This window comes from Ambystoma mexicanum, chromosome 10 (assembly GCF_040938575.1).
Source record: "Ambystoma mexicanum isolate Mex_15411 chromosome 10, UKY_AmexF1_1, whole genome shotgun sequence".
NCBI lineage: Eukaryota > Metazoa > Chordata > Amphibia > Caudata > Ambystomatidae > Ambystoma > Ambystoma mexicanum.
The window spans coordinates 1,659,312,251-1,659,334,365 of record NC_090932.1 but is presented as its reverse complement, the minus strand read 5'-3'; the positions used below and the strand labels follow the sequence as shown (position 1 = coordinate 1,659,334,365).

Genomic DNA, 22,115 nt, shown 5'->3' with positions numbered 1-22,115 from the left:
TTGAATGAAAGAAATGTAGAATTCCTGTGTGTAGTCGGGTGTGGCGAGGACAGGAGCTGTTGAAATTAATTATTTTAGATCATTGAAACTGGTCAGCATTTCTGCTGTCCACTGAATCTTGGTACCTCCCTTTTGGGCCTCCATGAGGCCCTGTAAGTGTGGCCTGGTTTAGACTGCATAGTCTAGGATCCAAGATCTACAATAGTTACATAACCCTAGGGACTTTTGCATGTCCTTCACTGTAGTTGGCTTGGGAGTTGCACTAGGTAAAGCACTTCCTGGAAGCTGTACTGGAGCTTTTTCTTATCAACTTTGTACCCTTTCCTCGCTAACAATTGCAACAGAGTGATCAAATCTCTTCGACAGCTTTGTTCACTGTCACTGATGACCAATAGATGATCTACATATTGAATGATCGTACTGGGCACCTGAATGTTCCCTAGATTTGCATTCAGTAACCTGTTGAAAATACTGGGACTTTCACAGTACCCCTAGTGTAAGCAACAGTGTTCGTATCGCTTTCCTCCCAGGGTGAGGGCTGTGAGATACTGTGAGTCAGGGTGCAGGGGCACTGAGAAAAATGCATTCTTCAAGTCGACCACTGTGAAGTGAGTGGCTTCCTTGGGAATGCTGCACAAAATGGATGCCGGGTTGGGAACGATGGGAAACTCCTTTTGAACAATATCTTTGAAAGGATGGAAATCCTATATCATCCTCCAACTGCCCCCCGTGGCTTTTTTCATTGGATAAATCGCTGTATTGCATGTCGATGTGGAGGGCCCTATAATCCCTTGCTCTAACAGGGCCTGCAGTGTTTCGGTATTCCCTCTTCCGCCTCCCTGGACAGGGGGTATTGTTTGACCCGTGGCAGTATGACATGGGGCTTGAGTGTTATTTTGACTGGCGTTACCTCTTTTAACCTACCCACATAATGGGGCTGGTGGTCCAGAGATGTGGCGGGACGTGTTGCAAATCACTGTCACAGAAGGGAGGTGGTCCATTAATAGCTATGAGGGGACTCTGTACCTTTCTGTATTGCACCATTATGTCACAGGGAATGCAAATCTCAAGTATTATTTCACCGTCATTATCGTGGTCTTCAAACAGGTCCTCATCTGTCACTTCTCGCAGAGGTACAATGGGGTTAATACACAACACTGTGCACCATTGCAACCCATGGGGGTCAGTTCCTAGCACCATGATACTTCTAGCCAGCACAAGCAAACCTTCCAGATCTAATGACAAGATGGTGCCTGCAACCACTTCATGGAGTGCCACCGGTCGGAAAATGAAATCTGAGGTTACTCTCCATTCCTTTCTTGTGTTCTCGGGGACAGCATGGTCAAGTACTCTGATAACCTTAGACAAACATGTCTGGGTTGACAGGGATGCCCCTCACAACCATCTGACTTGCCACAGCGTGTATCACCAGCATCGCTCGGAGGGAGTACATGCCGGGTGTGGCACAGATGATCCCTCTCTCTGTGAAAGATATGCTCATGTTCAATTTGCTGAGTAGGTCTCTACCCAGCAGATTGACAGGGGAGCTTTCTGAATAGAGGAGGGGTGCTTGTACAACCTTCCCTCCCACCTTGACATCCAAGTCTTTTGTATATGGAACTGATAATACAGCCCCAGAGAATGCCTGCATGTCGAGAGACCTTCTTGATATCGGAAATGTCCTTCACCAATGCACGATTTCTCCGCTCCTGTGTCCACCATATAGATTAATTGCTTATTTCCTATCTGTGCCCCCACCAGTGGTTCCTCTTTTGGATGTAAGGTCATCAAAAGTACTGGACACGCAAGTGCTCTCTGTGGGCCGTCCTAATCAGGGTAGGTGTCTGTCCGGGGAAAAGAAAAAGGGTTCCCCCACCACTGTTGCCCCCTGGTATGGGGCTGCTGCTCCATTGTGGCAGTAGCAAAGGGTTGTCTGTTTTCCAAAGCTTGTTGGTTGAGACAGGGTTGAGGTTGTTGCATGGCTTGCTTCTGGAGTGGTGGGCGGTAAAGGCCGGGGTTTGGGGTGGCAGTAGTTTCTAGGTTTGGTGTATTTCATATGGTATTGAGGTCATTCCCTGGACAGGCCCGTGTGGGCTGCTTCGGTGGGGGTACCCATAGGATGGTCGTTTGTAAGTAAAGCTCCCTCCAGGTCTTCTCTGGCACTCCCTTGAAAAGTGACCCCACCTCCCGCATGACCAACACTGCCATTTGCATCACCCCTGGGTCCTGTTCCGCCAAGTCCCCCTCCTTTCTGCCCTCAGAACCCGCCTCGTCCTCGTTGCAGCCCTGCTTGCCACTGGGGCCCTGGAAAATGCTGGTTTCCTCTCCATTGTTCTTGCCCATTGTCTGCCCACACCGTTGCCATCCTGGCTTGTGTTGTGACTGAGATACACCCTTCCTCTACCATCTTTTCTGGAGGCGGTGCTGAGAACACTGCTGCTACTTTCATTAGTTTATTTTGAACTAGTTTTGCTTCCTCTGCCTGTCTCCTGTGAATAGTTTCTTTCCTGCACTCCTTAATCCTCCTACAATGGTGCACTATAATGCTTTGAATCTCAGGCAATCCCTTGATTTCCACCCCAGCTATCTTATTGAGTGACATTTGCAATTCCTTGGGTAGCCCTCTTTTCACAATAAAATAAAACAAGGACGTTGATTGGTCCCAAGCGCTGCCCGTCTCTGCTCTCCACATCTCTTAGACCCTAAGAAGGTATTGTGCTGCGTCTTCTTTTTCCCCCGTTGTGCATTACATTATTAATTGTAAAAATCAGGGGTGTTGGGGAACATTCGCCGCAGTGCATCCCATACCCGCTCTCTGATCTTATTGAATGATGCCCCATCATGGTCGTCATTACTTAGCGTTGTCCAGGGGTACCCGGCTTTAACCCACACTGTCTCCACCTGATCCCCCACAGCCGCCGCTAGCAAGCTCTTAATGTCCCCTATGGCCAAGGGCACCCCAGCAGTATTTTTTTTCGAATGCATAGATCCATTTCCTGCTACCGCAGTAAGTTGTGGGAGGGCTTTGAGAAGGTTGTTTTTGTCCATCTGCGACCAAGGGACATAATGAGGTTGTCCTGCACCTTTGTGTATTAAGGGCATTTGAAATGTCATCTTTCCTTTTCCACCTCTAACGGCACTCCCCTTCTTCATTGCTAGTGCTATCCTCCCAAATCTTTCCCTTTGTCTTCCGTCCCATAGGCTTTCTACTCTTGCCTTGGTCGTGGGTACTTACTCGGCCCCTCCCTCTGTGTCCTCTTCAGCATCATCAAAGTCACTACAACATTCCTCATCCCCTCTCCGAGACTCCACATTCTCATATCCCAGACTGTCTGTTTCCCCCTTCCTCTCTATATGAACAGCTCTTACGGGGGCACTGTCTATTCTAAAAAGGAAGTCACCTGACTTCCATTCATCCACGGGCAGCCGTGGGGCATTCCTGGGGGCAACATCGGGACTTCTGCTGCCCGTGTTGATTCTCAAACGGCTCTTAAGCTAGACAGTTCAGTATGAGTGGTGGACAATGTCACTTCAAGGTCTCGCACACTCACCCCTGTATGGGTGGACACCTCAGGGGTTGCAATATACAATGGAGGTGGGGCCGTGCTAGGACCGGCCCTCATCATTCCCCCAGGCACATACGTCAAGTTAGTGTAACCTTCTGCTGGCTGAGTGGTGAGTGGAAAAATCCCCTTTTTCTTCTCCTCTGTCTTCCCCGTCTCTGCTGCACTTGCATTCGTCCTATTGTCTGGTGTTGCCCCCTCCCTCTCAGGGGCCTCTGTTTCTTCAAACATTCTATAGAGATCTAGTATTTCCTTTCTATTTCGTAATGGTCTCCCCTTATACTTTGCAGTAAAGTATGTGGACATATGATCCAAGGCGCACCTGTCAAAGGACCCCCCCTCTGGCCAGGAGTGGGGCATTCCTTCTCCCTTAATCTCAGTCACCCATTGGTTGTGGTACTTCCTAATTTCCTCACAGTATTGGGGCAAGGCTTTACATATATGATCTAGGGGTGTGTCTGTCCTCACGGCTATGCCCAATCCGTGTCGTGTCACTAAAGTGCTGGTATAACTGTCCCCAATGTCTTCAAAGAATACAATTCATCCACAATTATCTTAAAACGTGTATATCACAATTGTATCTATCTTCTAAGTCTATACAGTCAAAAAATGTTCTTATAAAAAACTGTCAATTTCCCCTTTTCCCTCCCCCTAGAGCATTTCCTTTCACTCCTTCCACACTTTCCTGACACGCTTGCAAACTTACATCACACTTGCCCCTCCTGGGCCTCCTCCGGACATATGAATAAATAAAATAACAAAATAAACCAAAACAACAAACTAAAACAACAGCCATTGCTTTTCCTGAGCTCTCTAATTATATGTAGCTCCTAAATTTTCTCTTATATTTATCTCCCGCACTGGTCGAGACAGTACACTATGGTACCACCTTCTCCCCTCACTCGAGGAGGCTCCCGTATTCCTTTTCTCTTGTCCCCAAATATACCTTAAAAAGTAAAAACTAAATAGAAACTGGCCAAAAGCTTCCACAATCACCAGACCAACCTAAGTGTTCACTTTCATTCACCCATTTCATATTGCTCTGCTTCCCCACCCAAACATTGTTATTCCTTGCAGGCTATACACAGGTGTTCACGTTCTTCCGAAAGCCTCTGTTCATGGGGAATCGACCAAAGACCTGGGCCTCTCCCTTGGGCCGTACCTTGCTCCAACGAGCAGGCGGGAGTTCTGTAAAAACGGCACCCACAAGGTACAAGTTTAAGGGGACTGGTCAGCGTAGGTGGGCACGGCCCTTCCGGAGAGGCCACCTGGATGCCGACACAAGTACGGGAGCAATGGAATAATGTCATAGGGGTCACCAAATGAAGGCAAGTACCTTTGTACACACACTCCAGAATAAAGACAACCGGCTAGGGAAATAGGGCAGGAGATAGCGTTGCAAGGATAAAAAGGTTTTAATTATACAGAATACACATATCAGCAAAGGACTCTGCTGCTCGAGAGCGCTCTAACTCATGCAATGGCAAACAACAGTTTATAAACTCAATCCGTGTCACGTCTATACTGTACAATTTGGAGCCATTGGTTGGAGGCACCCTACAAATGAGCCTGCTCCATAGGGGATGCCAAGCAGTAATTGGTTTGTTCTTCTCCATCTGTCTGGATCCACGTGGGTCAGATGGGTTCATCCTTGCGGTGAAGGTCGGGTCACACATTAGAACAGTGTGGCAAACTAAACTAAACATGCTAAGCCTAAATATTAACTCATTGTGGCAGGCACCTGGGAGGCACGGAAAATGGTGTCAGGGAGAGAGGAGGATAAAATACAGTCAGGCCGACCTACGCATTCAGGAATTCCTTGATATGATATGATATGGCATTTATAACAAACCTATACACAAGTGTTTCAAGGCGCGATAAGGCAAAAGAGGGGGAACAAAGGGAAGACAGAGAGTACGATCTTACTAGGCCAGGTGACATTGAGATTGTGCAAGTGTAGGGGAAAGGGAAGGGGAAAAGTATGGGGGGGAAACCCCAGTTTGCGCATTCAAGGTCTCCACCCTGGGGTTTTGATCTTTAATTTATCCCTCCTGGTACCTTGTTTTACAAATAATTTGTTGCTATTAGGATGAAATATAGTCGCACATACTTAGATCTTCAGTGGACAGATGATGGGGACTGAGACCTGGTGGTCGTGTGCATGTCAAAGAATGTAACGATGTGGGGGGGTCTAAGTCAGTGGTGTGGGTCTGGCTCCAGCCTGGCTGGGTGGGGCAGAGACTTACTAGCAGTTTAGTGAAGATGAATAGATGTGGCGAAGAGCCTGGTGTTGTCTCACGCTCTCGCAGGGCACATTCTTGTAGAAGATACAACATATTCACAACACTGGCGGAGTGGAGGGAAATCGACTTCTGTGGGAACAGGGTTCGTGTGTCAGTGCATTTGTGTGGGACTTAGGATTTGTGTGCGAGCCTGCTGCTTGTCCCTTCTGGGCCTAATACAAAATGGAGTGGAGGGCTGTGGGATTTCTAGTGCTGTGCATCGATTTATACGTGCTACAAAGCCTGTACATAGTGCGAGCGATTGCCCCCTTGTACATCAAATCAATTCATAGGGTGTTTGCCTTATTTTGGAGCACCTAGGGGGGGTGGGATAAGCTCATTTCCATCCCAACAGTGCTCATAACAGCAGTTTCCATGCCTCTGGATGCCCTAAAGCCAGACTGGTGGTCATGAAAGCAACCAACAGATTCAGTATGGAGGGTAAGCTGAGAAATAGCCTACTTCTCTAGGAGTTTGCCCAGGAAAGGAGCGATAAAGATCAGTTTGCCGGAATGGATGGGTCAGCAGAAAGTTATTTGAGGAGCGGGTGGTTGAGAGTGTAGTCACGGCTTGATCAGTATTCTTGTCACAGTAGAGATGGTTTCACAGGGTCGGCGCTGTGACAGGCCATGGATAGCGGTCAAAGGATTTGCAGTAATTGTAGCAATTCTCTTGATCAGAGGGTTTGCATTCTGATCCAGTCCTTGGCAGAAATTCCTGTTTAGCTTTGCTAGATGTTCATCCAACATCTCAATTCCCAGATCCCTCTGCAGGTCGGCTGTTCTTGCAAAAAGTGGGGCTCCAGCTACTTTGTTCTGCACCTTTGGAAGAGTCCTCTGGTGGGTTTCTGCACAGGTGCTCCATGTCAGAGAGGCATAAGTCACGATGGGTCTAATAATCATCTTGTAGATGTTGACTTTACTCCGGATAGGCATGGATCTCGACTTCAAGAGTGGGTACAGCATTGCGAGCTTGCCAGAGACTTTCTGTTGGGTGTTTTCAATGTGGCTCCTCCAGGTGAGTTTGCTGCCCAGGGTCACTCCCAGGGAAACGGCGGCTGCTCTCCCACTTGATGTTCTCTCTGTTGAGGCTAATATGCTGGTGCTCCCTGATGTTCTTTTTCGTGAACATCATAGCAGTCATCCTGTTGGTGTTCAGTACAATCTGCCAGTTGCTGTACCATATTGACCTTTTGTCCATGGATTTTTGTAGATTTTTTTTGCCACTTCCTTTTCCTTGAAAGACTGAGATGACTGCAACCTCTCGTCGAGCATGGGGCCGTATTTATTCTATCACACTGTGACATGCTACATCACGGTGTGTGCTTGCGCACCACATAACAGTCAGGGCTTGTTCAAAGGAAAACCATGATTTCTGAGAGAACCCAGAACACAAAGGAATTGGTGGGTTGTTTAGCTAACATACCACACAGCTCTTTCTCATCCAACTCTCTCTGTCCCACCTACAAATTAGAGATTTCAGAGTATGCATTACACTCCCTCCCTTAGCATAGCACCTATTCTTCACCATTCGTACTCCCCTCCCATTTCCTCTCATCCCAGTTTCCCATCTGTGCTTTGAATCACTACCAGCCCCCTTTCCGTGTACTCCCCATCTGCCTCCAGGTACTGCTCCATAACTTAAATGTACTGCTTCTGTCCCCCTTTTTCTCTCTCTAGTGGTGCGAACTGCTGAAGTGGTAGGCGCTATAGAAAACACTACAGAAGGAAAGTACCGAACTAAAGTGGCCTAGACAGGACAATCCGTGGGTGCGGTCTGGTTGGAGGGGCAGTTTGTGTGTCGTTGGCGTGCTTGTGCCACAGTAGGAATATGGGCACGATTATTCACCATTTTCTTGTGCCCAACAGGACCTCTGGAACGATGATACACACGGTGCCTCCACCACAACATGAGGTTGGGCATGACCATCCATAGAGCGCTTGCACCACAGCAGAGTCTCAGGCATAACAATCCACAGGGTGTTTGCGCCAAAGCAGGGGGTGGAGTACATTATAAGGGGGCTTGCATCATAACAGGGGGTTGGCATGATGATCCATAGGGTGCCTACATGACAGCAGGAGGATGGGCACTGGGCATGATGGTTCAAGGGTCGCTTACATGACGGCAGGGATCAAACAGGATGATACACAGAATACCTGCATCAGAGCAGCGGGGTTGAGTAGGTGATGCACAGAGGTTTGCATCGTACCAGCGGGTGGGCGTGATGATCCATGGGCTGCCTGCATGACAGCAGGTGGATGGACACTGGACATGATGGTTCAAGGGGCTCTTACTTGACAGCAGGGAAAGAACAGGATGATACACACGATGCACGCACCACAGCAGGGGGTTGAGTAGGTGATTCACGGGGCTTGCATCACACCAGGGGTGGGCATGATGATTCATAGTGTACCTGCATGACAGCAAGAGGATGGGCACTGGGCATGATGGTTCAAGGGTCGCTTACATGACGGCAGGGATCAAACAGGATGATACACAGAATACCTGCACCAGAGCAGCGGGGTTGAGTAGGTGATGCACAGAGGTTTGCATTGTACCAGCGGGTGGGCGTGATGATCCATGGGCTGCCTGCATGACAGCAGGTGGATGGACACTGGACATGATGGTTCAAGGGGCTCTTACATGCTAGCAGGGAAAGAACAGGATGATACACAGAATACCTGCACCAGAGCAGCGGGGTTGAGTAGGTGATGCACAGAGGTTTGCATCGTACCAGCGGGTGGGCGTGATGATCCATGGGCTGCCTGCATGACAGCAGGTGGATGGACACTGGACATGATGGTTCAAGGGGCTCTTACTTGACAGCAGGGAAAGAACAGGATGATACACAGGATGCCTGCACCACAGCAGGGGGTTGCGTAGGTGATGCACGGGGGGGGTTGCATCATACCAGGTGTGGGCATGATGATCCATGGGGTGCCTGTATCACTGCAGAGGGTTAGTAGGGGGGAGTGGGGAGTCTGATTTACACACACCAAGAAGCCACTATCCTGTACTGATCTGCTGAACCACTAACAGGAACTGTGTGGCTCTTCTCATAGCTAAGAGGTAGAGCTTAGCACCATGATGTACATAAAGGCCCCCTCCTACTACTGAAGAGGTGGACGCGCAATGAAGAAAGTGGCCTTTACGTGTTCTGGATGTCTCTGCTCTGCTTTCTGTGGCTTTGCGCCCACATCAATCTCCTCCACCTTCTTCTCCAGTTCCTTGATATTGTAAACCTTTCCCGCTCACCTGCTCTTTTGTGTACCTTAATAAATGCGTCATGGCCTCCAAAGCCGCCAACCCCAAATATGAGATTGTGCGCCATGATTCCTTCTCTGAGTCGATGAACACCTCCTCTAAAATATTATTACGCCTGTGGCCTCCATTATCGAAACCTGCTCACAAGGTACGGTGGTAAAAGCCAGCCAGTGGTTGCCACATAGAGGACATACTTTGTTAAACAGCAACACACTGAGACAACAGAGAGTTCAGAGGTTATGGCCAACGAGAGTAGTTTGTGTGGTGTGCCACCGACATTGCCCCAAGATTCCTTCTGGCTAGTGCGCTTAGTAGTGGCCTCTCGTATACTAGCAGTTATGCCTGGGGTGTAAACATGTGCCCATCTGTGGCTCTCAGGATTCCAGGCACACATTTAAAAAGACGCAAAGTTGTGCGAACAGAGTCTGCGGTGTTGCAACTCTGTCACATGTTGTGCTTGTGCATAAGAATAGTGTTGCAGAATGGAGCACACTCAGGGTCCAATTGAAAAGCAGTTTCAACTAAGAGATGTCAATGTCTGTAAAGTACTTACGGGTTACAAGGTATCAAATATGAAGGCCTGCAGTGTTACATGTTTCATGGATAATGGATAGCAAAGTCTGCTGACTTGAGCACTCTTCGTTCTGGCTGTACCTTGCTCGGGGATGCAGTGCTCCTAGAGGCATCTTGGAGTCTCCACAGTAAAAAAACAACTTAATTTTCACAAAACATCAACAGTACCTCTGATTTAAGACATGAGGCTTTACATGGCCGGAAAGTGTCAGTCACGCTTATCAAAACGTTCATTGGGACTTAGATGCAGCAGGGCAAACCCCAGAAACATTACAGCCACTCGTTTGAGCACTTGTTGGGAAGGAAATAGTCCTACCCCCCCAACCCCTCCTGTATACAAGACGTGTAGGTAAACCAGAAGAAGCGAAATCGCCCCCCTCCCATCTGACACGGACACAGAGCCTTATACCATAACAAATTAGATAACTAACCTTGCCTATCCTGCTCATACTAACACTATTTTGTTCTATTGCACTGTATAATAGACCTAGACGCCAGCTTTTACTAGGCCCAAAAGCTACCATTCAGTGAGACTGCAGCACCCACACTGCAGGCCTCTCTCGCAGAGGGACCAAAGCATGACATAGCAGGCCACCACCGCACTAGGCTTGTTCCCACGGAAGTTCTCCCATTCCCTGTCCTCTGAATGTTGCAATCATTTAGTATAATTTCTCAAAGAATGCGCTTGGCACAGAGCGTGAGACAGGAACCGGCCACAGCGCAAAGGCCCATCCATCTCCCCTAAACTCACTGTGCCCCCTCATCCTCGACCTCGTCAGGCCAGAGCTCCAGCTTCGCTATCTCTTTCAGGATAATCATCTAACCCCTTCTGCTCTGGCCATTCCAGAACACCCACCACAGACCTTACCTTTGGTAGCCAGATATTCGTCCCAAGAGACATCCCATGCCTGCTCGCATTTTAAAACATCACAAGGACAGGCAGTAAAGTGTGCCCCCAGGGAAGGTCCAAAGTGTAGGAGGTGCGGTATCAAAGAAAGCCTAAGTGTGGAGGTGGGGATGCTACTATATTATGTCCAATCTACAAAGGCCACCCTGTGTACAAGAGGTCCAGGTATCCACCATTATTAATGTTTAGTTTAGATAGTGAGGGATGCAGCACCAGCTCGACCTGACCTTCACCGCGGAGATGAGCGCAGCTGACCCACATGCATCATGATCGACTGAGAAGCAATGACCAATGGGCGCTTAGCATCCCCTATGGAGTAGGTGCCAATAAACGTTCCCCAGCAATCCTAAGCATCGTATCTACCAAAGCCCAATGACGTCACCCATGCTGTAACTGTCTGTTATAATGTGCTACCTGTGTAATTTTTGGAAGAGCGCTCTCGGACAGCAGACTTCTTTGCTGGCATTTTTATTATTATATACGTCGTCATCCTGGCAACTCAGCTTTGGTCTCATTCCCTGACCGGATGTGTCCTCTTATTTTTCTATGCATTATTATTGGGATACTTGTATGAGTGGATGCCTTCGTTTGGTGATCTGACGTGATTTCCCTCAGCCCAGTACTGCGGCGAGATCCAGGGGCTCTGCAAGGCTGCGCCCACCTACAGCTGACCAGTCCCCCTAAAAACGCATTTGCAGAAGAAGCGGTTCTTGTGGGTCCCGGCTTTGTGAATACCCACCTGCTCGGTGAAGGCGGGTGCAGCCCTAGGGAGAGCCCCAGGCGTTGTGGATTAATCACAAATGGAGGCTCTTGGAAGAACACGGGCATGTGAGTATAAATTGCAAGGATAGAGAAATAGTGGGGTTTTGGGAACATAGACCAGTGTGATAGGAGGAACATGCAGTGCTTGAATGTGAATGAAGTGAGAAGTTGGGTGAAGTGAAGTGCCGTTTATCTTTTTACATGGCCATTTATTGATATTAAACAAGTCAAGAGAATATACAGAGGAGATACGGGAACCTAGCTCCAAAAGGTGTTGGAGGGTGGCGCCACCCTTAAAGGGCTTGGGAAAAAGTAGCAGTTATTATTTCAACTTGTTGTTTTAGCTTACCGTTTTCCGTGTTTTTTTTTGTTGTTGGAGGCGAGCCCGAGAGATGTGAAAGACAAAGGAGCGACTGAAAAAGTGGACATTGCTGTAAGGGAAATTCAGTAAGGGGGAATTAGTTATATGATGTGTGCGTCATTGTCCGGTTGGTGAAACTCGTTTTATGGCCATATAGTTTTTATCAATTCACATACATAGTCACAAAAGAAACATATGTGATAGTCCCACAGGGACTACTAGAAACAGGGGCCCAACGTAGGAGGTAAAGGGAAGGGAGAGGAGCCTAAAACAAAAAAGTGAAAGAACATCATAGACCAACCCAAAGGCACGAACGATGGGTAAAGAGACCCCACTGTCTAACATCTGCAAACACCCCCTTTGTATAGCGAGCAAATCAAGAAATATCACAGCCAGAGGGTGACAGAAACGAAAGGTGAGGGACTGTAACATGCCTGGCCGGAGGATGGGTCTTTTGATAAGGAAACATTGAACACCTGTCCACATACTTGACAGCTAAATACAAAAGCAGTTACAAAACAGATGGTAGGTGTTAGATTTGTGGCAGATGTTTGAAGAGACACCTGCCACAAACAAGAGGGAGAAGGGGCCAGACCCGCCCTCCCTAGTAGAGGAAAGCATATGGGGTAAGGAGAAGGGGGGAGGAGGAGCCCAAGAAAATCTACCCACTGCTCACCAGACCAGCGGAAGGGTACTCAAATTCAACTTGTGTGTCAGGGGGAAGTGTGCCAGCCACACCAAGCACAGCCCCACCCCCTCCTTACAGCCCACCCACCACCACCCCTGTCCCAACTGGAGCCGGGACCCGAGACTTCGAGGTGGCATTAGCCTCCACGTGTGCATAATTGGCTCGATTGAAAGCGGCATGTGACGCGACACAAAGATAGAGAGGGGGCCCTAACTCCTAGGAATGATCCCCGCCACACCACAAAAGTGGAAGCCGCGAGATTTCCTCTTCAGAATCGACAGTGCAAACATACGGGGAGTGCGAGTAAAAAGGGATGGGGAAACGGATACTTTGGGGTATGAAAATGCAGGGTCGATACGGGACAAAGAATATTGGAGTGACTTTGACAAGGAGGAATAGGGTACAGTAGGGGGGGATTCAGCAGGAACAGTGGACCACCCCTCGGGTGGAAGACACATGGGAAGGAAGACTCAGAAACAGGATGGGGAGGAGGAGGATGGCCTTAGCAAAAAAGAAGGCGACAGGAGTAAAAGGTGGGAAATATGAGATGCCCCTCATACGGTGTCCAGTCATAATATCGAAAAAAAAATTTCGAATGTCAAAAAAGTCGAATCAAAAATGTCGAAAAAAAAAATGTCGAATTATTTTTTTTTTCGATATTTTTGTTTGGGCTCTAGTTTATATTTAAAAAAAAGGTAAAAACAAAAAAAAAAAAAAAAAAACGGGGGTTGGGGGGGGAACCCCCCCATTTCGAAAAAAAAACGTCATAAAAAATAAATTCGACATTATTTTTTTCGACATTTTTTTTTCGACTTTTTGACTTTCGAAATTTTTGATTTCGAAATTATGTCTATAAACCCCCTCATACATAAGGGAGCTGGGCGGCCCCATTACTTTCCATCGGCACAGATGGATAAAAATAATCTCCTCAAATCCCTCCCCCCACCCACGGCAGGCACGGGGAAATTGATCTATGCATTAAAAAAAACACTGCTGGGGTGCCCCTCGCCATAGGAGATATTAAAAGTCTCTTGGTGTCCACAGTGGGTGATCAGGAAGAATCGGTGTGGGTGAAAGCAGGTTATCAGGGTGTAACCATAAGTAACGATACTCATGATGGGGCATCATTTAACAATGTGCGAGCACAAGTTTGGGATGCGCTGCAGAGAACCTTCCCTGATACCCCTGACTTACCATTCTCAGGGTCCAAGAGATGTGGAGGGCAGAGACATGCATTGCATGGGACCATTCCACCTCCCTATTTTACTTTATCATCAAAAGGAGGTTTCCCAAGGAAGTTCAGAATGCCCTGGACAAGACAGCAGGAATAAAGCCAAGGGCTGGCCAGAAACCCAGAGCATTACAGTACATCATTGTAGGAGGATCAAAGAAAGAGAAAAAGAAACTATTCAGCGAAGATTAGCTGATGAAGCAAATCTCATACAGACAAAATTAGTGAAGGTCGCCGCAGTAACCTCCCACAGAACCAAGGGGTGTGTCGGTAGCAACTCAGGCAAGAATGGCAGCATTATGGACAGGCAACGGGCAACAGCAGTGGGGAGTGATATGATATGTTATTTAGGGAGAAGGACAACACTATATGGGACCCCAATGGCAACGAAGACCGGCAAAAGGACGAGGTGGGTTCCGAAGGGCAGAGGAGAGGGGGATATGGAGGACAAGGCCCCAGAGGGGGGGAGCCAAGGGCAATGCTGGTCTTGCGGGAGGTGGGGGCATTTTTTACGGGAATGCTGCAGTAGGCAGGGAGGAAATTATCAATACAATCAGCCTCATTACAACCCGACCCAGTGTGGTCACCTCCACCCAGGAAGTCCATACGGGCTTGCCCAATGGGCATGTGAAGTACCCCTGCAGCACCCGCAGTCACCCCTTCCACCGCCTGGCTATAGCACAGTCCACCACACCTCCTACATGACACAAGTACCACAAACTCGGCCCACTTAGCAGGCCCAACAGAGCAATAGCCCTTTCGCCACCGCCCCAAATGGCACACCATCACCCTACCAGGGGGCATGCGTACTTATTGAGAACATCTTTTCCTGCCCAGGGACAGACACTTATCCCAACAAGGACAGCCCACAGAGAGCACTTGCGTGTCCAATACTATCTACTACCTTGCATCCAGAAAAGGAACCACTGGTGGGGGCAGAGATGTGGAACAAACAGTTCATTTTCATAATAATAATAATTTGGCATTTATATAGCGCTACGGACCCTCAGGTATCGAGCGCTGCTTATTATTACCCACGGTGTGTGGTGCTCATTTAGTTTGGCCCCGCCGGGATTCGAACCTGAGTTAGCAGGCTCTGCACGGATGTCAAAGCGAGCGCTCTACTCGCTGTGCCACTTGACCGGCTTCATGGTGGACTCGGGATGGAGAAGTCATGTATATGTGAAGGTGATGTTCCTTTATCTGGCCAAACTCTCGATGGCAAGGATTCTCTGGGGCTGTGGTCACAGTTCCTTATACAGAAGATTTAAATATCAAGATAGGGGTTAAAACAGTGCGAGGAGCCCTACTCTATTACCAAAGTTCCCCTGTCAATTTGCTCGGACGAGATTTGCTCAGCAAACTGAACAGGACTATATAATTTACCGAAACATGGGATTGTCTGCTCCACACCAAGGCATGTGCCACCTCAAAAACTCAGGAGAGGGTCTCGGTCCAACACCCTTGAAAGGGGTCCATCCAGATCGTGCTGTAATCCCTGTTGACGGCCCTGACCCATTCTGTGGGTGTGACTCATCAGCTTATTGTGCCGGATCCCTGACAATATCAAACATTGGGAGGTGGACTTCTAGTTAGAAAGAGTGAGAGCAGGGATGTAATTTGGGGGTCACAGCTGTGACCCCTGCAGTCTCATTTGCTACCCCTCAAAAATAAAAACTTTTTTTTGTTTTTTTAACAGAAGCTCCTGTGCTCTGGCTAGCACCATGTGGCTCTGTTTCTGGAGTGGTCGGCTTTCTTGTTCAGGCCTCTTAAAAAAAAGAAAAACACTAAACAGGGGGTTCCACAAGTGTAACACTTTGAGCAGTGACCCTAAATAAGAAAATAGGAATAACAAATAATGTGTCTTTCTGGAATTCAATACAATAACTGCTACACTCATTAAAGGTTTATTTCAGGCACATTTCAGGGGGTGAGTCACTGAATTAGACTGTTCCTAAACACCTCAAATTTACAATGTAGACAAAAACATCCAAAAAGCATTTAGAGTAGAATAAGCATCCATTCTGGGCTATGCATTTTGCTTTTCGCAAGTTGCAGTTATAACATGTCTTTTACTGCCATTGTCTCTGTTACGATCATCACAAGACATTCCATCTCAGTGTCCTCAGTCACTTGACAAAATCGTTGTACCTAAAAGCTTATGTATAGTGTAGAAATATTTGACCACAGAACCTAAAGTGGCCCTTGATTTCATGGTGCCACAATTTATGCTTTTTTGTAATGTGTCTATCTCACTGGCATGCTGTTCAGGATGTTTGTATGCATGTATGAGATAACGAGTGCCGAGAGCACGGAATGCCATGTGAGTGCTCTCCATTACCTCTGCTAGTCTAAACTCTTTAATACACAGTTATTAACCCTCCCAATGATATGTCATTTACCAACCTCTGAAGCCTGAAAAGTATATCCACCCAGGCTTGACATGTGACCAACTTTGCACCAGACCGGTAGATGAACTGGCCTGCTGTTAAATCTCAGTTTCCAGTTTAACGGTGTCCACTAGAATGTTATTTGCTTTCCGACTTTGAGAATATTCAGACATGTAATTGCTCATTTTACTATAGCTGGTAAGATAGCTCAGTAGGTTGAGTGCTCACTGCTGCAATGTTTGTGTGATCTGCAGGTTGTAGGTTTGAATCCCAGCAAGGCTAACTCTGCTGTTCTTCCTTCTGAGGTCGATAAATGAGTAGCAACACAGGTTGGGTGATATTGTATGTATATTTGTTCTATATAAAGCTCTTAAGCGTAAGTACTCTATAATAACACATCACTATCATTTTGCCTTGGACGTCTGCTTGGATTCACAGTAATTTGGTAATATGGGCCTATACACACTGAAATTAATGATACATATGGTGATCCACTCTTGTATGACATGTATAATCACATTACAGTGATATTGTAAGCATATGTTTCGTAGTGTACTTATGAACAATGCTATGTGGTGCCACTTCCTGTTTTGCCTAGGAGTGAAAAGTTCTGTTCTGTTCCTGTGATGTCACTTCTGGGTGGAGTCAAATTATATCACTTTCTTTGATGTCATCAGATGTCAAGGGTTGTGTGATATCACTTCTGATACCCTGGCATTTTGGTGAAATGACGCCCCTGAGGGAGAGGCTGAGATCATAAAAACATTCAAAGGTCAATTTCTGGGTCAAGGTAGGGTGGTTGAGGGGAGAGGGCTTCTACGTCATGGTTGAGGTGCCCTGTGAATACTAGGAGTGGATCCTCATCCTACATCTGAAAAGTAGCCTTGGTGAAGATTAAAATGTAGGTGCTGGCAAAGTTGTGTGTGGGCTTCAGTACCAGAGTAGACACTGTGTTATGTTGAGGTTTATAAAGTCATCGGATGCCACCTAAGGGACATCTTGGTGTTTCTACTCTGGGCACACACTAGCGGTGCAGCTTCAGAAGAAGAGAGTGAGTATTAAGCTTGCACAAACAACCAGGTGTAAAAAGCAGATGCATGCAGGGGAGAAAGCAAGCATAGTAAGTAATGTTCTCTCTCCTAAATAGCTAAATGGAGAGTTTGTAAAGTAAGCAAGCATGTCCTATTGAATGCAATCACTGGTATCCACAAGGCACAGAGCAGTTTATTGGACATGACTGTCAAGCAATAACATAGGGCATAGTGCGGAAATGTTAAGTGGGGCCAAGACGACAATAAGCATGGGGGATAATACACAGCACCTTGAACTTTGCATGCTTAACCCTTGGAATAATGTGTGGGCTGCAATGTAAAGTATTCTCTCAAGCCTGTACAAGTGAGGTAGTGCAACAAGCAAAGGGTAAAGGAGAGAGAGGGAGAAGCAGGACAGAGCAGGAGAATATTGGGATCGCCACATGCGAGTTTCTGTTTGGCAGAGGCAGTGGTGGGAGGAAAACCCAGAACGGTGAATTGACAGCACATTGTGTGGGTCCAAGTGTGGAAAGTAGCAAATGGCCACGGTAGAGGTGCGTTGGCAGAGCTGTGTTTTAGTCTATGCAACGAGTAGAAGTGGGGTTATCAAATCAGGGAGGCTGGGGTATATGCAAAGTGGTCCCATGCAAAACGCCAAGATACTACACCGAGTGGAGAACAACTGCAATGACACAGATACTGCACACTTTTCATTTAAATGATGATGGCAATTATAAAAACAGTGAAGTCCACCCCTTCTGTGACACTCATCACTTAGATCCTTGGGCCTGGCCTTCTGCGGGTACATGCCCTGGGGGCAGCTATGGACCAGGTTCACTCAATTTCCCTACCACCAACACAACAAATGTGAGCATAAGAATTGTTTTCAAGGTTAGCTTTTTATCCAGAAAACAGGGATTCATCCATTTCACGCTTGTTTTTCATCACAGTTCCCCCATCATTGCCACCCAACTGAGTGTTGGACCGTAGACAGGTCTTAACAGAGATTTGAAGCGAGGCTGTATGTGAAACATTTTGATAGACTGGAGAGAAAATAGAGTTGAGCTGCAGATAGTATATATCCCAAAGGATGTGCACAAAAAATAGTGTTTCTCTATAGTGAGATGAGCAATCTATACTGATCAATAATAACCCATTTGCACACCTTCAATCACATTAAGGAAGTATGGCCCGTCCTTAAAGGCATCATTAAAGAGGGTCCCCCCAAACATCTAGCAGCTTGTCGGAAGTTCACTGAGGCCACAGGCACACCTCAGTCACCAAAGAACAGTGAAAGAAGTATATTTTGAGAAGTCAGTGTACACATTTGTAGCATTGAAATAATGGTATAAGCAGGCACCTGAGGTAGTGCTAGAGCTCCAGAGGAACCTGTTAGTGCTGATCCCAAAGTGTCCAGTCAAACACAGCACAAGGCTTAGTGCAGAAGGAAGATCGACTGTTCTTAGACCAGTGCCTATTTGGTTGGTGTTTTCTCAGGCTCTCTCACCAGGTTTAACAGCTTGTCCAGTTTGGCGATCTCGTACTCGGGCCCTTTGAGTGTATCTTGGGCCCCTTTCTTTTCCTTGGGCATTTTCCGCAGGTTAGGGGACAGTTTCAGGCTGATAACATTACCTTTGTCGTCCCCGACAATGATAATGGGAAAGACTGCATTAAACTCGATGTGGGTGAGCTTGGTCTTCCGTTTGGCTACCACGGCCTGTTCACAGATGGCTTCATACTTGTTAATATTGAGGTCAAACACATGCACCTTGCCGTCCGTGGTCACAGCGGCAAACACAGTGGAAGAGTATGGCGCCCAGGCCACGTCGCCAACAGCAGCATCCAGGTCGAAGGTAAACATTGGTGTCTTCACTCTGTGATCCCAGATCTTGACGGTCCAGTCTGAGCTGCATGAAATGAAGACCTTGGAGTGAAAGGTGTTCCAGCGGACTGCATCAACGGCCATATTGTGAGCATCATAGGTTGCAAGGAATTGACTGGAGTAGGCCTTGGAGCACTTGTGGATTTTGCCTTCTTCTGTGCCAACTAGAAATAGGTATTCAATATTATTGTGGAAAGCAAAGGAAGTTCCACATGCATTTGTGTTTAGATGCAGCGCCGCAGGCACCTCCTTGGACAGCTCATTCAGTGGCAGACTGATGACATCCGTGTGGACAAGTTCGTTCTTCACAAGAGTCCATGACACAACTCGACCATCAGATGATACAGAGAAGAAGTTGAGATTGTTGTCCATGTCGTCCTTCTGCCACTTGACCTGCCAGACAGGGTCAGTGTGCTTGCCCCCTTTGGCTGAGCTTTTGTAATTGGGATGCAGTCCTGGCTTCTTCAGGTTGTAGAGTGCCACATTGCCGTCATAGAAGCCCACGGCCAATAGATAGGGGTGGTCCTTGTGGATGTCTAGGCACATGATGCCACTCTCTGTGTTGAAGATAAACTCGGGGAAGGAAGGGTTTTTTAAGGTGTAGAGAAGTAGTAGACCCCGGCTCTGCTTCATGAAGTCGTAGGAGCCATGGCCGGCTGCAAAGAGGTCCTTGTACCTCTGACTCCAACACAGGGCTGTCACGGCCAGCCCCTTAGACTTTTCATGCTGGAATTTCCAAAGAGGAAGCAAGGTCCCCTCCTGGTCCCTGAATTCGTCAGACGCGTCCTCGAAGTACTTGAAGTCCTGTGCCACCTCATCAAAGGTGTTCTGGTTGACCATGCGCTCTACTATCTTGGTGGACTTGGCCACCTTGCTGAGGTCATCGCCCATACCCTCGCCAAGAGGCTTGGGGCTGCGTAGGCGTTCTTCCTCCTTCTTGGGTGGGGCCTTGAGCTTATCCTTGGCCCGCTCTTGCTTGGCCAGCTCTTCCACGTAGGCATCGTAGATTTTCCATTGGGTGGCGGTGGCCGAGAAGGTGGACCGCGGTGGCGGCTCGGTCTGGCATGAGCGGTCGCGTAGAGGGTCATTCAGGGTCTGCGAGGCTCGCTCGCTGTAATTGAACTGGTTGGTGAGCTTCTTGGGTGGTCCCTTCTTGGTGGTGGTTGGAGGGGGGGCCTCTTCGCCCTCCTCGGTGGTTTGGGCTGGGGGGGCTACTTCTCCAGCTTTATCTTCATGACCTTCCTCAGGCTCGATGGCCTCCTCGCTGGACACTTCCTCGGGCCCCTCGCCGAAGAGGGCCTGTTGCCTCCGGGCTTCGTCCGAGTCCCGGTGCAGCAGGCTGCCCTCTAGGCTGAAGTGCACGGCCAGCTGGTCCACGGTGCTCAGGGGCCGGTAGGCCCGCTCGCGGAAGCTGTAGCGCACGATGTTGTGCGGGGCGTGCGGGTTGTGGGCGGTCAGGATGCGGGTCACCTCCTGCTTGAGCTCGGCCTCGCTGAGCTCCAGCTGGTCGGGGGGCTTGAGGAGGCCTCGGCCGGGCGCCCACTCATCCTCGCCGCCGCCATAGTCCTGGCTGTCATCGCGGGTGCGAGTGATGGGCACCCGGGCCTTGGAGGGCTGCGCTCGGGCAGGCATGGCGAGGCTGCGAGGAGCAGTGGCAGCGGGAATGGACGGCCGTCGTCAAGGCGACGACGCCAGCGCTGTGTACCCGCGTTACCAGGGCAACACTTCCGGCGAGCCAAGGCGTACTTCCGCTTAGCAGAGAGGAGAGCAGTTTATGCGGCGGTGAAAAAGCAGAGCTGTGAGAAGCAAAACGCTGGATAAATCTACAGCTAAAGGATAGGAGTAATACGAAAGAAAAGTTACCACCCGCACAGATGAGAAAATATGTGTTTAGTTAAAGTATTAAAGGTGAATATGAATACATATGTCATATAGTTTTTGAAACATAAAATATAAAAGTATGTTTCTGTCATCTCTTTGGTTACTGAAAATGTTTGGACATATGCATTTGTACAACGATTTTATTAGAAGAAGCTTACATTTACAAGCAATGTCATGATTTCAAGATGGCTGCTTGCTTAACTACCAATTCTTCGGGCACGCAGCGAAGTCCGTCTTTCATGTAATTGTACGTGAATTTGACCTCCATTGTGGATGCTCGTGCTCTATAATAGGCTTTCATTAATAAGGGATTGGGTAGAGGGAAAGTTCAGGGTCGAAAGGAAGATTAAACGAGACACGTAGGATTTTTGAAACTGATATCTTTTTTATTACTAAAGAAGGAAAATAGTTATTTCACTTTGCAAACCGATAGTTTCATGTCCAGGGGTGGACTGGCCTATATGGAACTCTGGTGATTTCCCGGTGGGCTTCTGCACCCTGGGCCTATTTTGTCTGGTATTTCGAAATGTTCTCATAGGAAAAGCATTGGGCTTGCTGAAATGTGTCATATGGGGTCACTTTGAACATCATTTCCAGGGCCTCTTTTAGTCCCCAGTAATTATTTCCAGGGCCTCTTTTAGTTCCCAGTCCACCCCTGTTCATGTCCATATTTTTTATGTTCATCGACAAAGTGCAACCCAACAGACATCAGAAAAAATGTCCACTGAGCCTGTTGTAACTTTTGCCCCTCCTGGGCTCATGGGAAAGTCACATGCACCATGACACGTGGGAGACGTGTCATCTTGCTAATAAAAGGTGCGCACGGACGTCTGTGCGCCAGTCTCATACCACCATACCTCCTGCCTACAGCATTTTATTGCAACGCACGCTACCGCTGCGCAGTCAGAAAGACACCCTGCCCGCGTAGCCTTGCATTCTGATTGCCGGTCCCCTAGCAATATAACAGGCAACAAGATAGTTCCATACATGCCAACATTCTGTGACCAAAAATCAGTAGGAATCGTAAAGCTTTAAAAATAGAAATTAGCATAATGATGACATCACAGGAAATTATGTCATGTGAACTATGACCTTATGACATCACCGGAAATGGCCTCAAGTGACATATGGCTTTAAAGAGATAGGAAAGTTCAACATAATTGTTATCACGACATGGCTAGGGAGCTGACACAGGAAATACCCAATGAAAAGCTGGAAAATCCTTCTGTGTCACCTAGTGTCTGCTGTGGAGGAATTAGTGTGAAAAGTCAACGAGGTGATAACACTTCTATGCCCTAAG

The 22,115-nt window shown here is 47.8% G+C and overlaps 1 protein-coding gene across 1 annotated transcript; it reads right to left on the bottom strand.

The window, feature by feature from the left end:
* Positions 1-15,534: 15,534 nt before the first annotated feature.
* DNAI1 (dynein axonemal intermediate chain 1) lies at positions 15,535-20,638 on the bottom strand. The gene has a single exon (XM_069620078.1). It carries the CDS (start codon positions 20,564-20,566, stop codon positions 18,527-18,529), a length of 2,040 nt encoding a protein of 679 aa, XP_069476179.1. The 5' UTR covers positions 20,567-20,638; the 3' UTR covers positions 15,535-18,526.
* Positions 20,639-22,115: the final 1,477 nt, after the last annotated feature.

Coding starts and splice junctions, on each gene's coding strand:
- DNAI1 (XM_069620078.1), bottom strand. CDS start 20,566: ATGCCTGCCCGAGCGCAGCCCTCCAAGGCCCGGGTGCCCATCACTCGC.